We start from the raw sequence: 20972 nt of genomic DNA on the forward strand, positions 1-20972 counted from the left end.
CACCGATACAGTAATACACAATTATTTAAAAAAAGTATATAATAGAATTCCCACCACAAAGTCTTGAAAAGATTGTCATACAAACAAATAGTTTTCATTTGAAACCCAACCCAAATAAATATACATGGCAAGATCTATAACTGAATTCCATTTTATTAAGACGACAAACAAAGGCAATGGTTTCATACATGAACAAATCCAGTAAAGTCCGGTGCATCATATTTTTGTCCTTGGATTGGGTGCTTGTAAGTGCAAAGTCATATCAAGTATGAGCCACAGTTTAGTGGCTAAATGTTGAGCTCCTCCTACAGCTTGCCGTCACGGTGATGACTTTCACTCAATTGTAAGATTGGTAATCAATCATGCCTATTTGACAATTCCATACAGCTAGCATTGTTCTGACAAAGCTTTGTTATCTTTGTGGACATATAAAGCTGAAACAATTGTATGTCAAATAATACACAAAAGCATTCACACTCAAAGTATTTTAATTATAAAGTTCTTTAAGTCATTCAGTAAAGTTGAGTAAAATTGCCATGCAAGTACTGCTTCAACTTTCATTAAAACTAGTGTTTAAGCATTTCATATCCAAGTAAAGAGAAACTTTCTTTTGGGCCATGTAAAACAGTTGTGAAATCACTAGATTAAATAGTTGAATGAAAGATAATGTAAACAAATGTAAAAGATCAATCGTATAAGCAAGTGATAAGTAATACTGGGCGCTTTATAAATTAAATTGACAAGCATAAAAAAACAAAATGTCAAAAAACAATGTCAATGCAACATTTTTCTTTTGTAAACAGGGAGACATGCACATTTTTTTTTTTTTTTTAATCTGCCTGACAAACATATCTACAGATTGTAAGTACCGGTAACATATAGCAAATAAATAAGAGACGTATTCAACTATTATTTGAAGTCAATATATACCAACCATTTCAACCATAAAGATTGCGGTTGCAAAATTTAAGTTTGCCTGTTTTTTGGCCATCGGTCATCTTGTTTGGTACACTTGAATATTGCTTCCACAAAATATTTGTTGCAGTCAAAGGGGTAGGCTTCAGCAGACTCTAAACAATACAAAATAACCCATTAGAAGTACTAGGACTTAGTAGACACAATGATTGTTATGAAAAATATTATCTGGGGGTTCTGTAGTACTTGAGCACTGTGGGTGGTGCAAAAGGCAAATAAAGTGTAAAGAGGGGCAGATCTGCTATTACATACGACATCCACGCCAAAATTATGAAAACGTTCCGTTTTCTAAAATAAGGCTGTCTTTAAAAAACGTACCCTGCTTTCTATTCAACCATCACACATTGTGTGAGCGGTGGCATTTAGATATGTTAGAGATTCACCAAAGACAGTCAGTGAACGTTACATGCCATGTGGATGTGAACCATAAATTCACCTGATTCCGAGTTCAAGAAAATATAGTTGATTAATAAATAAATAAATAGGGATACATACTAGTATTTCAAACCTTTAGCTAATTGTCAACTATAATGAACGCTTGTGAAACACTCAGTCATAAGAGAATGGTATTCATTTAAACCAATATAAGGCTTGTTTTTTTCAAATGATACGTATCGTTGTGAACAGGCGGCATGGCTGCATGCTGCACTGTTGACAGAGCAAACGCCAACACGTGAAGCCATCACCACGCCCACCGGTTCATTTAAGTCATAGCTAACGCATAGCCAACTTCCATGTCGTTCAGAGGGCATCTTGCAAAATGGGACGGGAACGAAGCTAGTCGTACAGAGTTTATTTTCAGTTTCTATCCGACGAATTGTTTAAATGACGCAATGGAACCTACGCAGTCACACTGGCTAGAATTAGCAGTTCCAAAAGAAAAATGCTAACGTTGCCAGGTGCATTTAACCACTTCAGCCTGCTCGTTAGCAACCTGCCAGTCGGCACTGCAATTACTCGTTATTACCAGCTTCCCTTCCTTTGTACAACTTGTTCAATCTACCAAAAAAGGGTCGCTGTGTTTAAAAACATGCAAGAGTCACTTCACGCATAGTACTTAGCAGCATAGCTAATGCTAACGTGTAGCACCTGTCATGATGCGGTTGCGTTAACGATATGGGCTCCTTCCTTGTCAACTTATGCCAGCTTCCCTTCCCCACATATTTCAGTCGTAAGTCTAGAAACACAAGTAACCTTAATAGAGATTTAAGTTTGGAAAACATGGCAATGAGTAAGCAGTACAGTGCTAGCATTACCTTACGCGATACCACGGGGAGGTCTTGCGTTCAACTCTTCAGTGGCAAACGTCTCTACGGCAACCGCCTCAAATTTATAGCCCTCTGTTCGAGCCCCTGGAACTGATTGGTCAGAACTCTACCTGCACGTGTTCCAGACCGCTTCTCTGCAGAGAAAGGCGCTGTTAACGGTTACATTATGCACTGCAAAAACACCCTGTGCCCCCTGAAAATATGTAGATACCCTGGTTTTTAAAGCATTAGGTCAAATAAAAAAAATAAAAAATTGTTTAGATCTTCCAAACAAAATGGCGAGTGGCATGGTAGCATCTTGGATTAGCGATCATCAAGAATAGCCTACCGACCGACCAGTGCGGTCACGAAACCTCCTGTGAATAATGGCACTCGTTTGAATTTCCGTGGGTAAAAGAATGGGTCTTCGCCATGGTCTTCGCTGCGGACCGCGGGAAGGGGCGGGGTCGGAAATCAGTCACCGCCCTCAGTTGTTCTGACTGGATGGCTCTTCACTGGCTGTAGGCCTGCCCTACTCTGGCCCTACTCCACTAGCCTGCCCTGGAAATCCAGACCCACAGCTGGCAAATTTAAATTTGCAGTGTCAGGTTTGGTTTTATTATATACTATCTATGGTCTGGGGCCGTATTCACAAAACATTTTATCTTAGCGCTAAGAGTACTCCTAAGGAGCACTAAAAGTTCTTAGTAAGGAGTAATTTCTTAAAACCTATTCACAAAGCTGATAAGACCAACTTTTACTAAGGAATGGGAGGGACTCCTTGGCTAAGACTAGAGGGCGGTGTTGACCCTGTTGCTATGGATGATGTCATGTTCATACCTTCTATGCCCACAGTGATTGGCTGAGAGGGAATGAGAGCTAAGAGTGAATTTATGATGGAAACACTGTGGGAGATATCCATATCGTGTCGCTGTATTAAAGTAAAGAGTTTTTATATACAATTAATGACAAGTGACACTGATTTAACATGAAACCAAGATACTGCAGGGTTTCCCACACATTTGTTCACAATTAACCTACAATAGCGCCACATAGGTCTATTCATTTTAAATTTTACAATGATTTGAATCGGAAAAATATCCTCATTGAACAGCTGCACGCCATGCACTCTCACTGTATTTCTCTCAATGGCGGACTATGCAGCAATAGTCAGACAGCAACAAACCAGGAAATTCACAATTTAGAAACAACAGCCGGCGAAATCGTAAAGAACATGCGGAAGGAAAAAGGCGAGACGCGCAACTATACAGTAGCGGATCTGTGGAACGGAGGAGATGCTGCGAAGCGCCACATATAGGCCTATTCTAGTAGGAAATTAAACCCAAACGTGACACCAACAGTAACTTTCAGTGCATCATAAACCCAAAGCAACTGGAGGAAAATGAACTTAATAAATATTTTTTTATAACAATATAATAAATATAAATGTGTCTATACTTTCTAAATATAGCTTTACTAAGATCATTAAACCCTTACAGCTATTAAAGGTACCTTTTATAAAGCTCACTAGCATTACATATCTCCAAAACACCATCAAATGGTTGTCTGTGATTTACTCTTAGTGACTTAGGAGACTCCTAGCTTTTCATAGATTTAGGAGCTAGTTTTAGCGCTAAAATGCTTTGTGAATTACACTTATCTTAAAAAGTTAGGAGTCCTAAAATTAGGAGTGAAACGCCCCTTATTTTTGAGAGTTACTCCTAAATCAGCACGTTAGGACCTACTCTTAGCCTTAAAATGTTTTGTGAATACGGCCCCAGGTCTGGATTTCCAGGGTAGCCTACTACTGGAAAGTAAACCAAATCAAAGTTACGTGGGGAGAGAAGACCATGGAGAAGAGCATGGATATCCAGACCTGCCACTGGCTAATTTAAATTTGCTCAGCTGTTGGTCTGGATTCCCTCGAGTACAAATAAAGGTTAAATGAAGCAAATAAATGATGCAAGAACAATCTTTTAACCATGCAGATATAATTTCCTTTCTAGAATGAAGGCCCACTGCTGGTAATAAGACAGCTGCAGAAGACACAATTCTTCTGTGCTCTGTTGCACCATGTCTGAAATGTTCAGCACCATCTTCTGTTCATTTGCATAATGTTTGATTATGATGACATGATATGATAATTGTTGCAAATCAGTGTTTATGAAAATACATATTCATCCAGCAAAATGCACGTAGGGCCGAGTAATGTTTTATTAACTTCCCTTCTTCGTCTATTACATCAATAATGAAATATATAATTGAGTTATCAAGAAGGTTGTGGTTCAGCTGTACATAAGATATGTTTTAAGTAATGACCATCTATGAAATCTGCCATAACTGCAGTGTTTGAACAGGAATGATAATATTCACCCAGCACAGTCAAACACTCACAGTCAAAAACGGCAACATCCAGGCAGGGTGTATCAAGCAAAAAGACACCCTGGAGAATAAAATAATGTAGGAACCAGGGATTTTGGAGCTCGACCATCTTTATATAGTCGATAAGCTTGATCGTTAAAGGTTCAGTAAGCGGAATGGTCAGTTTAGCTAACTTCTTGTCAGTGACTGCATTAGTTTTAGTTTAGTTTTATTTGATTAGGACAGTGCATATTAATCAACATGTCAGCAAAGCATCAATGTAAATATGCCGGAGTTAGCATAAATGCTAATTCGCATCCGTAGTCCTAAGGCAAGTCATCAGCAGTCCCCTCCCTCGTCACCACACGCAGCATCATCTCAGATCCATAAGTGTGATAAAACATGATGAAAACCATCAAAACAGACATTGGGAAGGATTTTTACCTGCTCTGCCATTGTAGGCGCATACACATTCACTCATCTGTCGCTCTTCACGTGCACCGGCAGTGAGACGGGTGCCGGTTTGTAGCGTTCTCTCTTCTGATTGGTTATTAGTAGTGGGATCCCTGAAAAGTTTATTTGCCGATAACATGCACTTCGAGTGACTGAAAGATTGGCTTTATGAAACGTGCACACTATATACGTGATCACTGTATGAATAAAGAGCGATTTAATACTTATATTAACATAAATAAATCGCTTACTTCACCTTTAATATGGACTAAAAGCCTCTGCTGCTATAGTTTAGACTAATGTGTGTCAGTAAACAAGCAGGAACTCTTTTTAGGATCCCAAACTTTATGTAAGTGCAAGTCAAAATAGTTGGAGTACCACAACAAAACGTATTCAAAATGTAAGTTAAACATTAAAACTGCCTGAGTATCAGTGTTTCAAGCTGTTTTTCCAGTAAGAGACACATACTCTCATTAGATAATGTGGAGCTTATTTATTCATGGTTAGGTTGTGTTAATGATGTAAGTCTTAAACAAAAACTGCAGTTCATTAGCTTTCATGGGAAAAAGAGAAAACTTGATTGTGCGATCAATGAAAAATGAATGCCAAAAAGGACATGTCCTAAAAGGTTGTAATAAAGGCACTAACAGTTTGACCAGTCTGGCCCGGTCCCCTCCTAATAGAAATGAGTCATAGCTCTTGTAAACCCAGCACTCACCACATTCAATTCATTGGTTAGTAGGACCTTTCTCCTGCTCCAGCTGTGCTTCCCTTTTAAACAAGGCTAAATCAGCAGCTATCAGATATAATAAAGATGCATAGCACTATCTCTGTGATAAAATGTTGATATCATGTGTCAAACATGTCGAAAAATTTAGAACATCTCAGTGGGATAAAAAAATACTAGTCACGCACCGAAGGGTGCAATGGTCCAATCCATTTTCTTTTTGCCACCATTTGGTCCACAAACATGTCCCACTGCATATGATAACAGTATGTACAAAATGCTCCTCTGATTGTTTTTTTTTTTGCAAGTCTTATCTTCTGTAACTTTGTCAACAAGAATATGTGCACCGACAACAGCGTTCTGAAAAAAGCAAACGTATATCATGAATGGAACGCCGGTTACGTCTGGGTTTTTGAAATGGATCACAATCAGAAGCTGCTCACAGTTAATCCATGTTCAGTCCTCTAAACAGCTGCACCAGCAATACAAAAATAGACAAATTCCTGGTTAAAATTCCCCTTTACTGGCTATAGGGGATTTTCCATACTGTAAACACAGGGTCAAGATTGCAGCCCCCCCCCCCACCCCACCCCACCCCAAAATAAAGCATTACAGAATTCACCAGCGTCACTGGGTGAACTGGTTTGCCTTTTTTCTTCCCAGTGTATATGACTCCAGAGTCCCCTTTGCATTGCACCTTTAGTTGACCTTTGGGTAGATCTTTTCATAGAAGAAACTCTGAGGCAGGATGTAAAGTTCTCCATCCTTCTCCCTGACGGCATGGGCACGCACAAACTGAAACTGTTCCAGGGCAAACTCGTAAAACTCATTCTCCATTTTCCAGATGTCGGACTGCTGCAGCATGGTGATTGTCTCTTTGGCGGGGGGCTTCTTCTCAGTGGTCTTTCGCAGATGGGACTTCTTTCCTGGAGGAACATAAGAAGGTTTAAGGAGTCTGCTAGTCTAGACAAGACAGGGGTGTCTACACATTGGTGAGCAGAACAAGCTCATTGATATATATACACCGTAAACTCTGGTGTATAAGATGCACTTAAAATAAAAGAATTATTCTAGGGTGCGTCCTCTATACCGGTGCAACCAATAAACCAGTAAGAATTGCAGATGTATTTTATTGTGCTATGGTTTTATACTCAACAGATAGCGCTACAATCGAGCTAAAAGCTTTGTCACAGACATGTGCCGCCATTACCAGTGTGTGCCATAATATGCCCCCCCCCCTCCAGGGCCACCAGAAAGGACCTTTGCTGCGCCATGGGGCCAAAGCGTAGGAGCCAAACACGCTAATTTAGCGACTGGAGGAAACAGTTCTCGTTTCCTCCAATTTGATCTCTTAGCTCGGGCTTTCTGACTGCCATGTATTTTGTAGTTTTCAGTTGACTTGTCTCCTTCACAAACCTTTTTGGGTTATTATATCCACACAGCTGGTGACAGACCAATGCTCTCTGTGTGATGACGCACACTTCCCGAGCTGATTTGTTTGTCTGATCGACACGAATCACGTAGGTGGTCGATTTTGTTTTCAGAAACGGCAGATTTCGCCAAAACCCATGCATTCACCACGAAACAGACTGTGTCTTATACAGCAGATTTAATTTTACAGTAAATGCTTGATGCTCACTAAACACACACACACACACACACACACACACACACACACACACACACACACACACACACACACACACACACACACACACACACACACACACACACACACACACACACACACACACACACACACACACACACACACACACACACACACACACACACACACACACACAGCAAACAAATACATTCAATTCAAGCAGAATGTTGGAGTAGCGGGGTTGACTGTGTGTGGCTATGTGTTGTGTTGGTACCTGTTCTGTAGAGCTCAGTGGCCCCCTTGAAGAAGCGTGGCAGCATTGCCTCCAGGATCATGACAAAGTCCTCCAGCTCCTCAGTCACTCCCACCAGCAGGTATTCATTCACCAGGTTGGACTTGGCCTGTTCCAGGGCCCATCGACTGCCCACATTCCTACACACGAGAAAAGAACATCACATATTAAGAGATACATTTAAGCTCAATAAGTTGGTGTTTCTGACGTAACTGCCCTCAGGTAAACTTCACTAATTTGATTCTGATGCTGAATTCTTAAAAAGAGTTTCACTCAATGAACAATATATATCTATAGCTATATATATTATATATATATATATTATTATTTTATTTTTTTTACGTAATTCTTGATAATCAATATTGATTTACCTCGTCTGGATCATGCTTTAACTGTCTAAATTACTGCTGCGCTGAACATCATGCTCTGTATACAAAGGCACATCTGATACATTCCATTCACAATGGATGAAGACTCAATCTCCCATGATCCCGTGGCAACATCATGTTGTCATCAAACTCCGTCTTTTGTTATTGTTTTCACTCAACTCCTTTGTCACATCACAGTCTGTGTACAGGTCTTGGGCATCACTACTGCTTATGGGGGAAAAAGGTTGTTTAAAGTGACTAGAGGCCGGAGTCATTCAAACGATGCAACAAAAAAAAAAGATACGCGGTGATGTCTCTTCTCCCACAAAACTATCTTTGGCCCAAAGCTAATATAAAGATATAGAGGTTTGACATCAACAGCCTCCTATTTAAACTTTGACTGGCTGCAGCTTGTTGGGACAGACTCTGTCGATTGTGGAAGTTCTTTTTAAAACGGTGGGCCTATTGCCGTCTGAAAACTGCGAACAGTTCCACAGATTGTGTTGAGCTTTGTGATGAAGCAGCATGCCACACTCACCAGCACTCTGAATGGTGGCCGCAGAAGAAAGGGATCTGCAGCCAGAGTTTCTCCGGAGCGCAGTCGGAGCCTCCGGAGGACACACACTCATCGAAGGTCTGGAAAAAGATAACAGGACACGCTTTGCTTGACAAACAGTAAAGTGCCTTGAAAAACAAAAGATTTGACAGAGCACTATGCTGGAAAAAAATTTGGATCCTCCCAACACTGGCAATGTGTGGATTAAAGAGCTGTCAAGCTGTATCTGACTGGAAAGATTGACTTATATTGCTAAGGGCAAGCAGAGGGACTTTGTGGAGCTCTGGGAGCCATACATGACTATTAGGACGGATGAGAACATGGGATAAATTTGCTTTTTATTTCCCCCTTCGGTTTCTTGTTTATTTTTTGTTTAAATATATTTTTTGTATGTCCCTGTTGTGATGGTGCAGGTGTTTGTTTGTGTGTGTTGTATAAAAAGACAATAAATATATTGTGAAAAAAAAAAAGATTTGACAGGAGCAGCAAAATTCACACCTTTTTGTCCCCTTGTTTCCTGCGTCGCAGCGTGGGTCTGTAGTCGTCTCCAAAGCGTAGGAAGTAGTAGTAGGACACTAGGCGCTCGATGGGGTCCCGCACCACATTGATGTACATGGGCTTACCCTTCGCTCCATATCTAACACAGAAAGAAAGCACTTCAAATATCTGATTTGCATTGAACAGACACTTGAAGACTACTTCTTAAGTCCACCACACACCAGACGAAGGAGCTGTCACATTGCTGCACTAAATGAATAGTGTCTATTGCACTAAAGGATCAGATTTGATATCAGTAAATGGGCGTCAGCATCAGGTAGAAGCTAGACTGTGTGTTAACAGGGCCTCTCTCTCTCTCTCTCGCTCTCTCTATGACGAACAATTACACCATTAGAATAATTACCTGCGATCAGTGAAATGATAGTGTCAGGGGAGATAAGGATAACAATGCTATTAATCAACACTTAAAGCAACACGTTAGCAATCAGTCCATGACCTGCCTTTATCTGCGCCCCTGCTATCTGTTTGTAACTGATCTGGGTGTTAATGCCTTTTACAGGAAATGAAGGGGCTTTACTTTGAGAAGTCCAGATAAGCTACGTGGCCGTGGTAGAACCCCGGCTTCATCTCTCTCCACGAGGTCACATTCCTGACAAAGCACACCTGTAGCCAAAGACAATGAATGGAGAGTCATTAAGAAGCAGCACGCGCACAGAGACACACAAGCACAGAAAAAAACACAGCAACACGAAAGAAGAAAAACTAGGAGAGAGAAGTCAAAGTAGCTCACTTTGCTGTAGTCTCATGAATTTGTATTTCGGCTCTAAAGAAATAGAACTCCCATTTGTTTTCTCAATGCTCTTACCCTATGGAGGTAATGCGCATGTTAAAATAAGGAACCTTTGGCACTTAAATGAAAAAAATACTGTAACAAAAGACAATGAATGTGTTAATAGCCCACAGTAGCTCAGGTCTATCAATTTTGGATCTTTGTATGCATTGATAAGTCCCTGATGAATTTGTAAGGGTTACGATGGCACAGGGCACAGCTGATTTGGAACGGAACAACAGCCGTTTGCTTCCACGGGGAAAAGTAAGGAACTCCGACTTACTTTACCATTTAAAAGTTATTAAAATCATCAAGTAACGCAGCTTACTCTCTCGAGCCACAAGTTTCGGTTTCACAGAGCACATTGGGATTATTAACGTTGCTTTTTTGACGGTGTCTTTTTTTAAGAAATTATTATTCGAACACTCGCCCGGAAAAACTAACGAGTATTCGAAGCCTGTTAACAATGGTATTCGGGACAGCCCTAGTCATTTCATGCTTTGTATGTGCATCCCTATTATGGTTTGCACTATACTGCGTATGAATACAGTACAACAACAAGCACAACAGTCTCTGACCTGGTCTTGTATGGACATGACCGGGTTGTTTTTGGTGGTGTTGATGTGTAGAACGTGGAAGTGGTTCTTGGCACACAGGTCGTAGGCGATGTTAGTGAAGGAGGTGCTGGCTGTCTTGGGCACTCTGTTGTAGATGATGACCTGGTCTTCTCCTGCTGCCAGTGCTGCTGCTGCTGCTGCTGCTGCTACCCCGCGCCCAGCCTCTGCACTGTGACGCTGCTCCACTTCAGACACCTCATGCCTGGCTATGGTACGCTCTGTTTAAAAAGACAAGGAAGAAAAACATGATGTGATGTTACCATACAGAATATGAGGGTCAAACTTTGGGTTTTTTCACTGTTTATTATATCCCAGCATTCATTTTTGTTTGGGAGTAGTAGCCGCCTGTCCCTTTCCTTTGATCTAACTAAAGTCAATATTTTGATTAGATAGCACTGATACTCCCCTCTTCATGATCACACAGGTTTGTATATTCTTTCCCTTGGTATATTTTTTGGGTGGCTTTTTTAGCCTTTTATTGATGGATGAGAGGCTGAAAGGAGTCATAGAGAAAGAGAGGGAGGAATGACATGCAAAAAAGGTCACTGGCTAGATTCTGTCAAAAGGCAGAGCAAACCCACGCTTTATTGACAGAGAGACAGAGATGAAATGGGGCAGAGTGTATAGAAAATTTGATAGAAATAATCTGTTGATCCCCTGATTATATACAAAACTGATTCTGTAGAAACACAACGTTAATTAAATGGATCATAAAATGACATGCAGGGGAGGCGCTCGTGGTGTAGTGGTTAAATACAGTAATGGTAAATGGACTCCACTTATATAGCGCTTTCCCATGGTTTATTCACAGACCCAAAGCGCTTTACATTGTTTTGTACGCATTCACCCAATCACACACACACACATTCATACACCGATAGCAGCAGCTACCATGCAGGGTGCAAGCTAACCATCAGGAGCAGTTTAGGGTTCAGGGACATTTGACATGTGGCGGGGAGACAGGGGATCGAACCACCGAAACTGCACTCCAGTGGATGACCTCCCTACACACTTTGCCACAACTGCCTAGTAATGCAATCTCTGCAACACTCAGCATTGCTCAACTACAACAAGGCAACTGCTGAGATACAAAATGAGACATGTTTCTATCTAGCTGGTGCATACTGCTCACGGGTACTACTGTACAGAATGCTTGCTGCTGACATTAGCTGAGTAGACACTTATTGCTGCCATGTTCCTGAGTTTAACATTTTGAAATGATTCAGGTCAAGTGCCTCTAATGCTCCAATCGGGTGGCAGGATCATAAGACACCAGCCAGCAGTCGACCGCTGAGCTTCATTTAAGGGGAGAAGAAAACACTCAAACTCACACTTAAAAAAAATTATGCCTTAAAAATGAAGTCCACTGAAAGCCATTCCTGACAGAGTATTTCCTAAATGATACAGCTGGTGTCAGTCACCCTCTAGGATTCCAAGTGAAAAAGAAAATCCGGAGTGAATATTTTGGTTGAAGTCTTAAACCCCCTGCAATACAGAGAGCTTATTCGGCTATGCCTGTTTGGACTTGCTGCGTATTGTTCAAGCTTGAAAAGGGAGAGCACAGTTTTTATGCATTGGATTTTTTCAATGGATTTTGCAGGATAGAGCAAATATTTTGGCCAGAAAATACATTCTATACGTTTTCACATGAAATCATTTGCTTTTCTTACTTCACTGCTTGGTGGGTTTGGTAAAATGTTGCCGCATAACAAACTTTATTTTTTATTAGAGAGCGCCACCCCATTATTCAATTGACTGGTTTGATTGGAATTGTAATGTTTAACAATTCAAGCACATTTGGTCTTCTTTGGTGCTTTTATTCATTTAAAAAGGGGCAATTTGCTTAAACTGATGATGAGGGTGCACTTAATTAAAAGAGAAGTAGCCTAACACGTGTAATGCTTGAATATATAAATCTCTTTCTGCTATCTGAACTAGTCAAACATAAATGAATAACTTGATGACAACCATCATGACATCCCCCGATATGTGTCCTGCTAAAGTCCGTTTACACACAAATAGATAGGACCCTCTGTCTCTATAAACATTATATAGCAGCCTATGATGCACTACTGTCTCCATAGACAGCAGTCTACATGTTCAAACAGCGCCACCATCCCATTGACTGTGTGTTGTGGCTGTAAATGGTACTGCAGCCAATCCCCTGTGCAGTTGTAATGAGAGTTCCATTCTGTGTGATGAGAGGTGAAATTAAAAAATAACAGAATGATCCAAAATCTGATGGCTCATGTTTCCAGCCGACAAAACAAATAAACAGTAGTGAAATGACAGCTGTGGATAGGAGACATATGTTTAGGCTCATCAGACACCTCACCAATCAGCAAAAGAAATTATAAAAGGGACTATTTTATGGATATGCAATAACAATACTTAATAAATCCATATTTCACGGCAGTAGCTTCTACCCATAATGCAATGGGGCAGTCTCGGGCGTAGGAAAAACCCAATAATTTGAAAAGTACAGCCATTTACAACGTGAAAAGTGTGTCTGGCAAGTGAGTGAGAGAGGGAGTGTGTGTGAGAAGTGAAAATGAGCAGTGAACACACGTTGGCACCCTGGGTGAGACGAGGTGCACCACGGAGCTCATTAAATACACCATGGATTACTTATTTTTCACTAGGCAGTAGATTTGGCTTGGTGCTCGGGTGACCGCGATCGGGGATTTAGCATAGGATTTCATCGACCATCATCACGGCCGGAGTTCGGTGAAATCGTGACGTCTGCGACTCTGGTGTTACGGTGTCTGTGCTCTCAAGGAGTTTAGCGATGAGTCCCATTGACTGCAACCGTGACATGGCCGGAGTTCATGATATGTCGCTGCCGCTTTTTGGGATGATTAATAGACTATTCACTATGAAACACTGACAGTTAGATGTGTGTAGTCTATACTAGGCCTATGTCCTCCATCCTGGCATTGAAATTAGGCATATAGCCTATGGTTTAACAATGTAGGCTGAACACTTCAAAAGGTTGACATTATCTTTCATAGTGCTTTTTTTAAAGGAAAAAAAACGCCTATGATTCATTCGGGAAGAAGGCAAGGAGAGATATTTCGTCCCTAACCATTTCAGCCCATATCATTGAATAGGCTATTACAAGACAATGCTTCCTAAAAAATCCCCCTACATATGTGGCGTGGTGAAATTGGTTTCATATTCGACATTCGTCTATTTTCCGGGGTTGTAACTGTAATAGCGTCACGAAAACAACACAAATTTCCTCCAGAATGGTATTATTATGTACAGAAGACTAAGACTGACATTTCACAGGCTCGACCAACTCACCAAAATCAGCGAGTCTCGCGAAAGATCAAAGAAACCGCGCCGAATATAGTGTTTAGTGCCACACGGCAGCGGACTGCTTAGGGACCGTCGCAAAAGTGCAACGTCTTTTTTCTATTCTTAATAACTCACTGGAAATTCATCCTATCAACACCAAACCACTTCTGTTGTGTTTATGAACTCATTTTGTAGTTACCACAACCCTTTGTTTTAAAGAAAAGCCTTTGATTTTTTTTTAAAAGGGAAAATTATTCAGTGTGTATATTGCATGGATATTTAAGGCAATTTTTTCAATAGCTCACAGTTTTTTATAGCTATCAACACCAAACCAACTCTGATGTGTTCAAGAACTCACTGTGGAGTTCCCACAGCCCTTAATTTTCAAGAAAAAACTTTTAATTTTTTTTTGAAAGGCAAAATAAGTCACATCATATATTTAATCCATATTTAAGGCTCTTTTTTTCAATAGCTCACTGGTCTTTATAGCTATCAACACCAAACCAACTCTGGTGTGTTCATGGACTCACTGTGGAGTTCCCACAGCCCTTAATTTTCAAGAAAAAACTTTTAATTTTTTTTTGAAAGGCAAAATAAGTCACATCATATATTTAATCCATATTTAAGGCTCTTTTTTCAATAGCTCACTGGTTGTTATAGCTATCAACACCAAACCAACTCTGGTGTGTTCATGGACTCACTGTGGAGTTCCCACAGCCCTTAATTTTCAAGAAAAAACTTTTAAAAAAAAGTTAAAGGCAAAAGGAGTCCGATCATATATTTAATTTCTGGAGGCCGGCCTCGGCCAGGAAGAGGACGATGGAACCCTCCTGGAGGCCGGCAGAGGCGAAGGCAACAAACCCCTCCTGGAGGCCGGCGGCGACGACCCACAGGTAGCCGGCATCGGCGAAGGCCCACAGGTAGCCGGCATTGACGAGGACGGACCTCCGCAGGAGACCGGCGAAGGCAGAACCACTCAGGCGGCCGGCCACGGTGAAGGCAGGCCCCCGGAGGAAGGCAGGGCAGAGGGCGGTCCCCCTCAGCTCAGGAGCGAAGGGCGGTCCCCCTCAGACAGGAGCGACGGGCGGTCCCCCTCAGACAGGAACAGGGGGCAAGATCCCTCGAGCAGGGGGTAAGACCTCTCAGGCAGGAACAGGGGGCTGGGCCCCTTGAGCAGGGGGCGAGACCCCTCAGGCAGTAACAGGGGGCTGGGCCCCTCGGGCAGGAGCGAAGGGCGGTCCCCCTCGGGCAGGAGCGAAGGATGGTCCCCCTCGGGCAGGAGCAGGGGGCGATCCCCCTCAGGAAGGCGAAGCGGCCGGTCCCCCTCTGGAAGGCGAAGACAGCAAGCCTCCCCTGGCAGGCCCGGAGGGTGGGCCCCCTCACGATAACGTGGAGTGGGCTCAGGAACTAGACAGTGCTAGCGTGCTAGTGGCTAGCGTGCTGGGGCAGGTGTCTAGCGTGCTGGTTGCTGGGGCCCGGGACCTGAAGCTTGTTGCTGGAAGCCTGGGGCTGGAGCTTGTTGCTGGAAGCCTGGGGCTGGAGCTTTCTGCTGGAAGCCTGGGGCTGGAGCTTGCTGCTGGAGCTTGTTGCTGGAGGCCGGAGGCTGAAGCTTGCTGCTGGAGGCCGGAGACAACTCGGGAGCTGGAGAGCATTGTGGAAACTGCTGGTAATCCAAACTCACCACCCCCACTCTGATAGTCCTTAAGGCAGGAGGAGGCTGGTAGCTGGGGCCCGGGGGCTGTGGCTGGAAGCAGGAAACCGGAGGCAGTGGCTGGAGGCTGGAGCGTGGAGGCTTGGGACGGTCGCAAAAGTCCGGTGGCAGTGGCATGTAGCTCTCAGGCCAAAAAACGGTGGGGTTGAGAAGCTCGACTGCCCACTCGGGTAAGGCGTCCTCCAACTCGGGCTTAGCAGCGACAGTCTTGTATGTACGCCCCAGCACATGCCCCTGCTCCTTCCTACTGGGAATTGTAGTGGGAAATATTGCATATGATATATATATCTCTGGACTCAGATGTTAGAATGCTTACTTGGCCATTGTTTGTATGGACTTATGGGTGTGGTTGAGAGTATCGCATGGACAGCCACGCCTATGGTTAATTTATGCACAATTACTCTGTCTGTTCTATTGTCCTATGCTAAACTCCTCCTATGGTTAAGTTATGTACAATTAGTCTGTCTGCCTGCCTGAAGCAATGTGCTTAAATATCCCTCTCTCCTACGAAACGGGGTTCACTCTTGCAAACACATTCCCTGTGTTTTGGATTAGTGGCCTCTCCGCGGAGATCCTTGCTGTATGATTAAATAAAATCTAATGCTACTATTAACGTATCACTATTGCTTAACTTTCTCATTACAGAATGTTCTCCCAGCCGTCCATGGCACTGATAATAAAAAATAGCATGTCCTCCAACTCACGGCAAAAAAGAGTGTCTGCTGGGTCCAATTTTGGTCTGTGCATTCTGTTATGGTGAGGTAGGCAGGCAGGCAAGTAGGACCCAAACGCAGACGTTAAAAAGAAAAAAGGTAATTTATTGCTCCACAAAAAATACAAAAAAAACTCGGACGGCCAAAAGGCAAAGGGCAAAAAGGCAAAAGACAGGTAACATGGGTAACACAGAAGACGAGACTCACCAACACGCAACAGGACAAACCATAACATTTTATGATGTATTGTTGTATATTTTAATGAATGTGTGCAAATGAAATAAAGTCAATTAACACACAATAAGTGGTTTGGTGCTGAAATGTTGAAATACAAGTGAGTCATTAAAAAATAAACACCTTAAGTAAGAATCAAATTTACAAAAATAAAAGCCTTACATATGAATGCAAAATATGCACTGACTACTGATGCCTTACATTTTTTTAAAGGTTTTTCTTGAAAATAAAGGGCTGTGGGAACTCCACAATGAGTTAATGAACACATCAAATGTGGTTTGGTGTTGATATCTATAATTACCAGTGAGCTATTACAAAATAAAGGCCTTAAAGATGAATGCAATATACAGTATGCACTGACTACTTATGCATTTAAAATAATTGAAATGTTTTATTTTAAATAAAAGGTTGTGGGAACTCTACAATGACTTTGTGAACACATCAGAAGCAGTTTGGTGTTGATATCTACTAAAACAAGGGAGCTATTACAAAAATAAAAGCCTATATATGAACCCAATATACGCACTGACTACTTTTACCTTTAAAAAAAATTGAAAAGGTTTTTCTTGAAAATAAAGGGTGGGAACTCCACAGTGAGTTCATGAACACATCAGAGTTGGTTTGGTGTCGATAACTATAAAAACCAGTGAGCTATTGAAAAAAGAGCCTTAAATATGGATTAAATATATGATCTGACTTCTTTTGCCTTTCAAAAAAAAATAAAGTTTTTTCTTGAAAATTAAGGGCTGTGGGAACTCCACAGTGAGTCCATAAACACACCAGAGTTGGTTTGGTGTTGATAGCTATAACAACCAGTGAGCTATTGAAAAAAAAGAGCCTTAAATATGGATTAAATATATGATGTGACTTATTTTGCCTTTCAAAAAAAAATTAAAAGGTTTTTCTTGAAAATTAAGGGCTGTGGGAACTCCACAGTGAGTTCATGAACACACCAGAGTTGGTTTGGTGTTGATAGCTATAACAACCAGTGAGCTATTGAAAAAAAAGAGCCTTAAATATGGATTAAATATATGATCTGACTTCTTTTGCCTTTCAAAACATTTTTAAAGTTTTTTCTTGAAAATTAAGGGCTGTGGGAACTCCACAGTGAGTCCATGAATACACCAGAGTTGGTTTGGTGTTGATAGCTATAACAACCAGTGAGCTATTGAAAAAAAGAGCCTTAAATATGGATTAAATATATGATCTGACTTCTTTTGCCTTTCAAAACATTTTTAAAGTTTTTTCTTGAAAATTAAGGGCTGTGGGAACTCCACAGTGAGTCCATAAACACACCAGAGTTGGTTTGGTGTTGATAGCTATAACAACCAGTGAGCTATTGAAAAAAGAGCCTTAAATATGGATTAAATATATGATGTGACTTATTTTGCCTTTCAAAAAAAAATTAAAAGTTTTTTCTTGAAAATTAAGGGCTGTGGGAACTCCACAGTGAGTCCATGAATACACCAGAGTTGGTTTGGTGTTGATAGCTATAACAACCAGTGAGCTATTGAAAAAAAGAGCCTTAAATATGGATTAAATATATGATCTGACTTCTTTTGCCTTTCAAAACATTTTTAAAGTTTTTTCTTGAAAATTAAGGGCTGTGGGAACTCCACAGTGAGTCCATAAACACACCAGAGTTGGTTTGGTGTTGATAGCTATAACAACCAGTGAGCTATTGAAAAAAGAGCCTTAAATATGGATTAAATATATGATGTGACTTATTTTGCCTTTCAAAAAAAAATTAAAAGTTTTTTCTTGAAAATTAAGGGCTGTGGGAACTCCACAGTGAGTCCATGAATACACCAGAGTTGGTTTGGTGTTGATAGCTATAACAACCAGTGAGCTATTGAAAAAAAGAGCCTTAAATATGGATTAAATATATGATCTGACTTCTTTTGCCTTTCAAAACATTTTTAAAGTTTTTTCTTGAAAATTAAGGGCTGTGGGAACTCCACAGTGAGTCCATAAACACACCAGAGTTGGTTTGGTGTTGATAGCTATAACAACCAGTGAGCTATTGAAAAAAAGAGCCTTAAATATGGATTAAATATATGATGTGACTTATTTTGCCTTTCAAAAAAAAATTAAAAGTTTTTTCTTGAAAATTAAGGGCTGTGGGAACTCCACAGTGAGTCCATGAACACACCAGAGTTGGTTTGGTGTTGATAGCTATAACAACCAGTGAGCTATTGAAAAAAAAGAGCCTTAAATATGGATTAAATATATGATGTGACTTATTTTGCCTTTCAAAAAAAAATTAAAAGTTTTTTCTTGAAAATTAAGGGCTGTGGGAACTCCACAGTGAGTCCATGAACACACCAGAGTTGGTTTGGTGTTGATAGCTATAAAGACCAGTGAGCTATTGAAAAAAAGAGCCTTAAATATGGATTAAATATATGATGTGACTTATTTTGCCTTTCAAAAAAAAATTAAAAGTTTTTTCTTGAAAATTAAGGGCTGTGGGAACTCCACAGTGAGTTCTTGAACACATCAGAGTTGGTTTGGTGTTGATAGCTATAAAAAACTGTGAGCTATTGAAAAAATTGCCTTAAATATCCATGCAATATACACACTGAATAATTTTCCCTTTTAAAAAAAAATCAAAGGCTTTTCTTTAAAACAAAGGGTTGTGGTAACTACAAAATGAGTTCATAAACACAACAGAAGTGGTTTGGTGTTGATAGGATGAATTTCCAGTGAGTTATTAAGAATAGAAAAAAGACGTTGCACTTTTGCGACGGTCCCTAAGCAGTCCGCTGCCGTGTGGCACTAAACACTATATTCGGCGCGGTTTCTTTGATCTTTCGCGAGACTCGCTGATTTTGGTGAGTTGGTCGAGCCTGTGAAATGTCAGTCTTAGTCTTCTGTACATAATAATACCATTCTGGAGGAAATTTGTGTTGTTTTCGTGACGCTATTACAGTTACAACCCCGGAAAATAGACGAATGTCGAATATGAAACCAATCTCACCCCGGTTACATATGTCCCGCTGAAGGAAATTCACGAACACATAGGACCCTATCTCTACAAATAGGCTAATAAATCTGGTAGGCCTACTCAGGCTAATTATCAGTATCTAATAATTCTGACACCCTTTCCACGTTCAAGTCCCATCTCAAAACACATCTTTTAATCATTGTCTATCGCCCATTCAACCCCACCTGTGTTAATTGTTCAAATGTGTCTTGTTCAGGGGCCTGTTGCAACTAAGATAAGGGATTAACCTAGGATATTTCGGTTATCCTGGCTTGCGTTATGATCCGGTTGCATAAAAGCGGAGGAACATTAAAAAATTACCATCATGGAGATTTAGTTACGTTAACGTAAAGGATAAACTTATTCTGTGGCCTGATTGGCTCAGTCAGCTGTCACTCCGATCTGAAATCAAGGTGTTTAACAGTTATTCCATGAACGCTCTTTCTTGAAGCCTATGGTCCAAACCTTGACACTAAATGGAAAACTCTTTTACCACCAACATTTTCGTCCAGAATATTAGTTTAAAGACTCAAACAGTACGTTGCAACACGATGATGATGATGCATTTATCAGTGCTTCCACAGATCCCCACCTTCGCTTTGGTCTTACCTAGTTTTGCTCTAGACTCCTCCAGTTGCTGGATCTGGTTCTCAATGAAGAGCATCGCCACTCCGAATGCCAACACAGCCAAAAGCTGCAACTTGGGCGCCATCATGAATCGTAATAGTCCCATTAAACCGCTTATGATAGGTCGATGGATCAAACAGACAGCTCAAATCATCCCAGGGAGACAGCTATACAGTGAAGCGGCTCAGGTCCACTGCTGTGGAACTACTAGCATATCTGTTTACCAACACATACAATATAGAGGCTACATGAACGTCGCTCTCGTTAGCTGTTTAGCACCATTATGGGCTGTTCTACACTGTTAATTGGTCGTTAGCCAAAGAAACTAACAATAGCTAGCCTCTGCGCTAACTATCATTATGAAGCCACGTAGCTACGTTAAAGCTCATGCTCATACCGTCATCTATTAGATAAAGACGGTAGGTTAGTCATTCCGCATTTTTAATACGGGCTTGCTTTCCTTTAACCTTGCCGACATCACGTACAATCCGAAGCGCCATCTGTTTAAATGAAAGAAAAGAAACTTGACTCCAAAACTACAGAGTTGTTCGAGTGTATTTGTGTGTGTGTGTTGTTGAGGCTTCTTCTTCTTCTTCGTCCTCAGGGCGGTTGGCAAACCAACTCGTTGCATTACCGCCACCAACTGGAGTGTCAACAAGAGATGAATGCAGAAAAGAAAAGATAAAAACAAAAAACAAAACAAACGTGTCCTCCGAAGCTGAGGTAACACCATACGAGGTAACACCATGAGTAACACAAACTGTTTCAAAAATAAAAGCATGCCATTAAACCATATAGCCTACAAAAATTAAACACACTATAAAACCATGCATGCAACAATAGGCTACCTATATAATTGTATATAGGCTACT

At 41.0% G+C, this 20972-nt stretch overlaps 1 protein-coding gene across 1 annotated transcript; it reads right to left on the minus strand.

The window, feature by feature from the left end:
* Positions 1 to 5484: 5484 nt before the first annotated feature.
* Positions 5485 to 20675, minus strand: LOC307254244 (heparan sulfate 2-O-sulfotransferase 1-like). Its single transcript, XM_080032540.1, has 7 exons — positions 20083 to 20675; positions 10494 to 10750; positions 9664 to 9749; positions 9087 to 9225; positions 8571 to 8668; positions 7647 to 7804; positions 5485 to 6689 (listed from the first exon to the last, which is right to left on the minus strand). The coding sequence occupies exons 1-7, from the start codon at positions 20204 to 20206 to the stop codon at positions 6463 to 6465; spliced, it is 1089 nt and encodes a 362-aa protein (XP_079888666.1). The 5' UTR covers positions 20207 to 20675; the 3' UTR covers positions 5485 to 6462.
* Positions 20676 to 20972: the final 297 nt, after the last annotated feature.

This window comes from Ammodytes marinus (genome assembly GCF_949987685.1).
Source record: "Ammodytes marinus genome assembly, chromosome: 8".
NCBI classification, from domain to species: domain Eukaryota; kingdom Metazoa; phylum Chordata; class Actinopteri; order Uranoscopiformes; family Ammodytidae; genus Ammodytes; species Ammodytes marinus.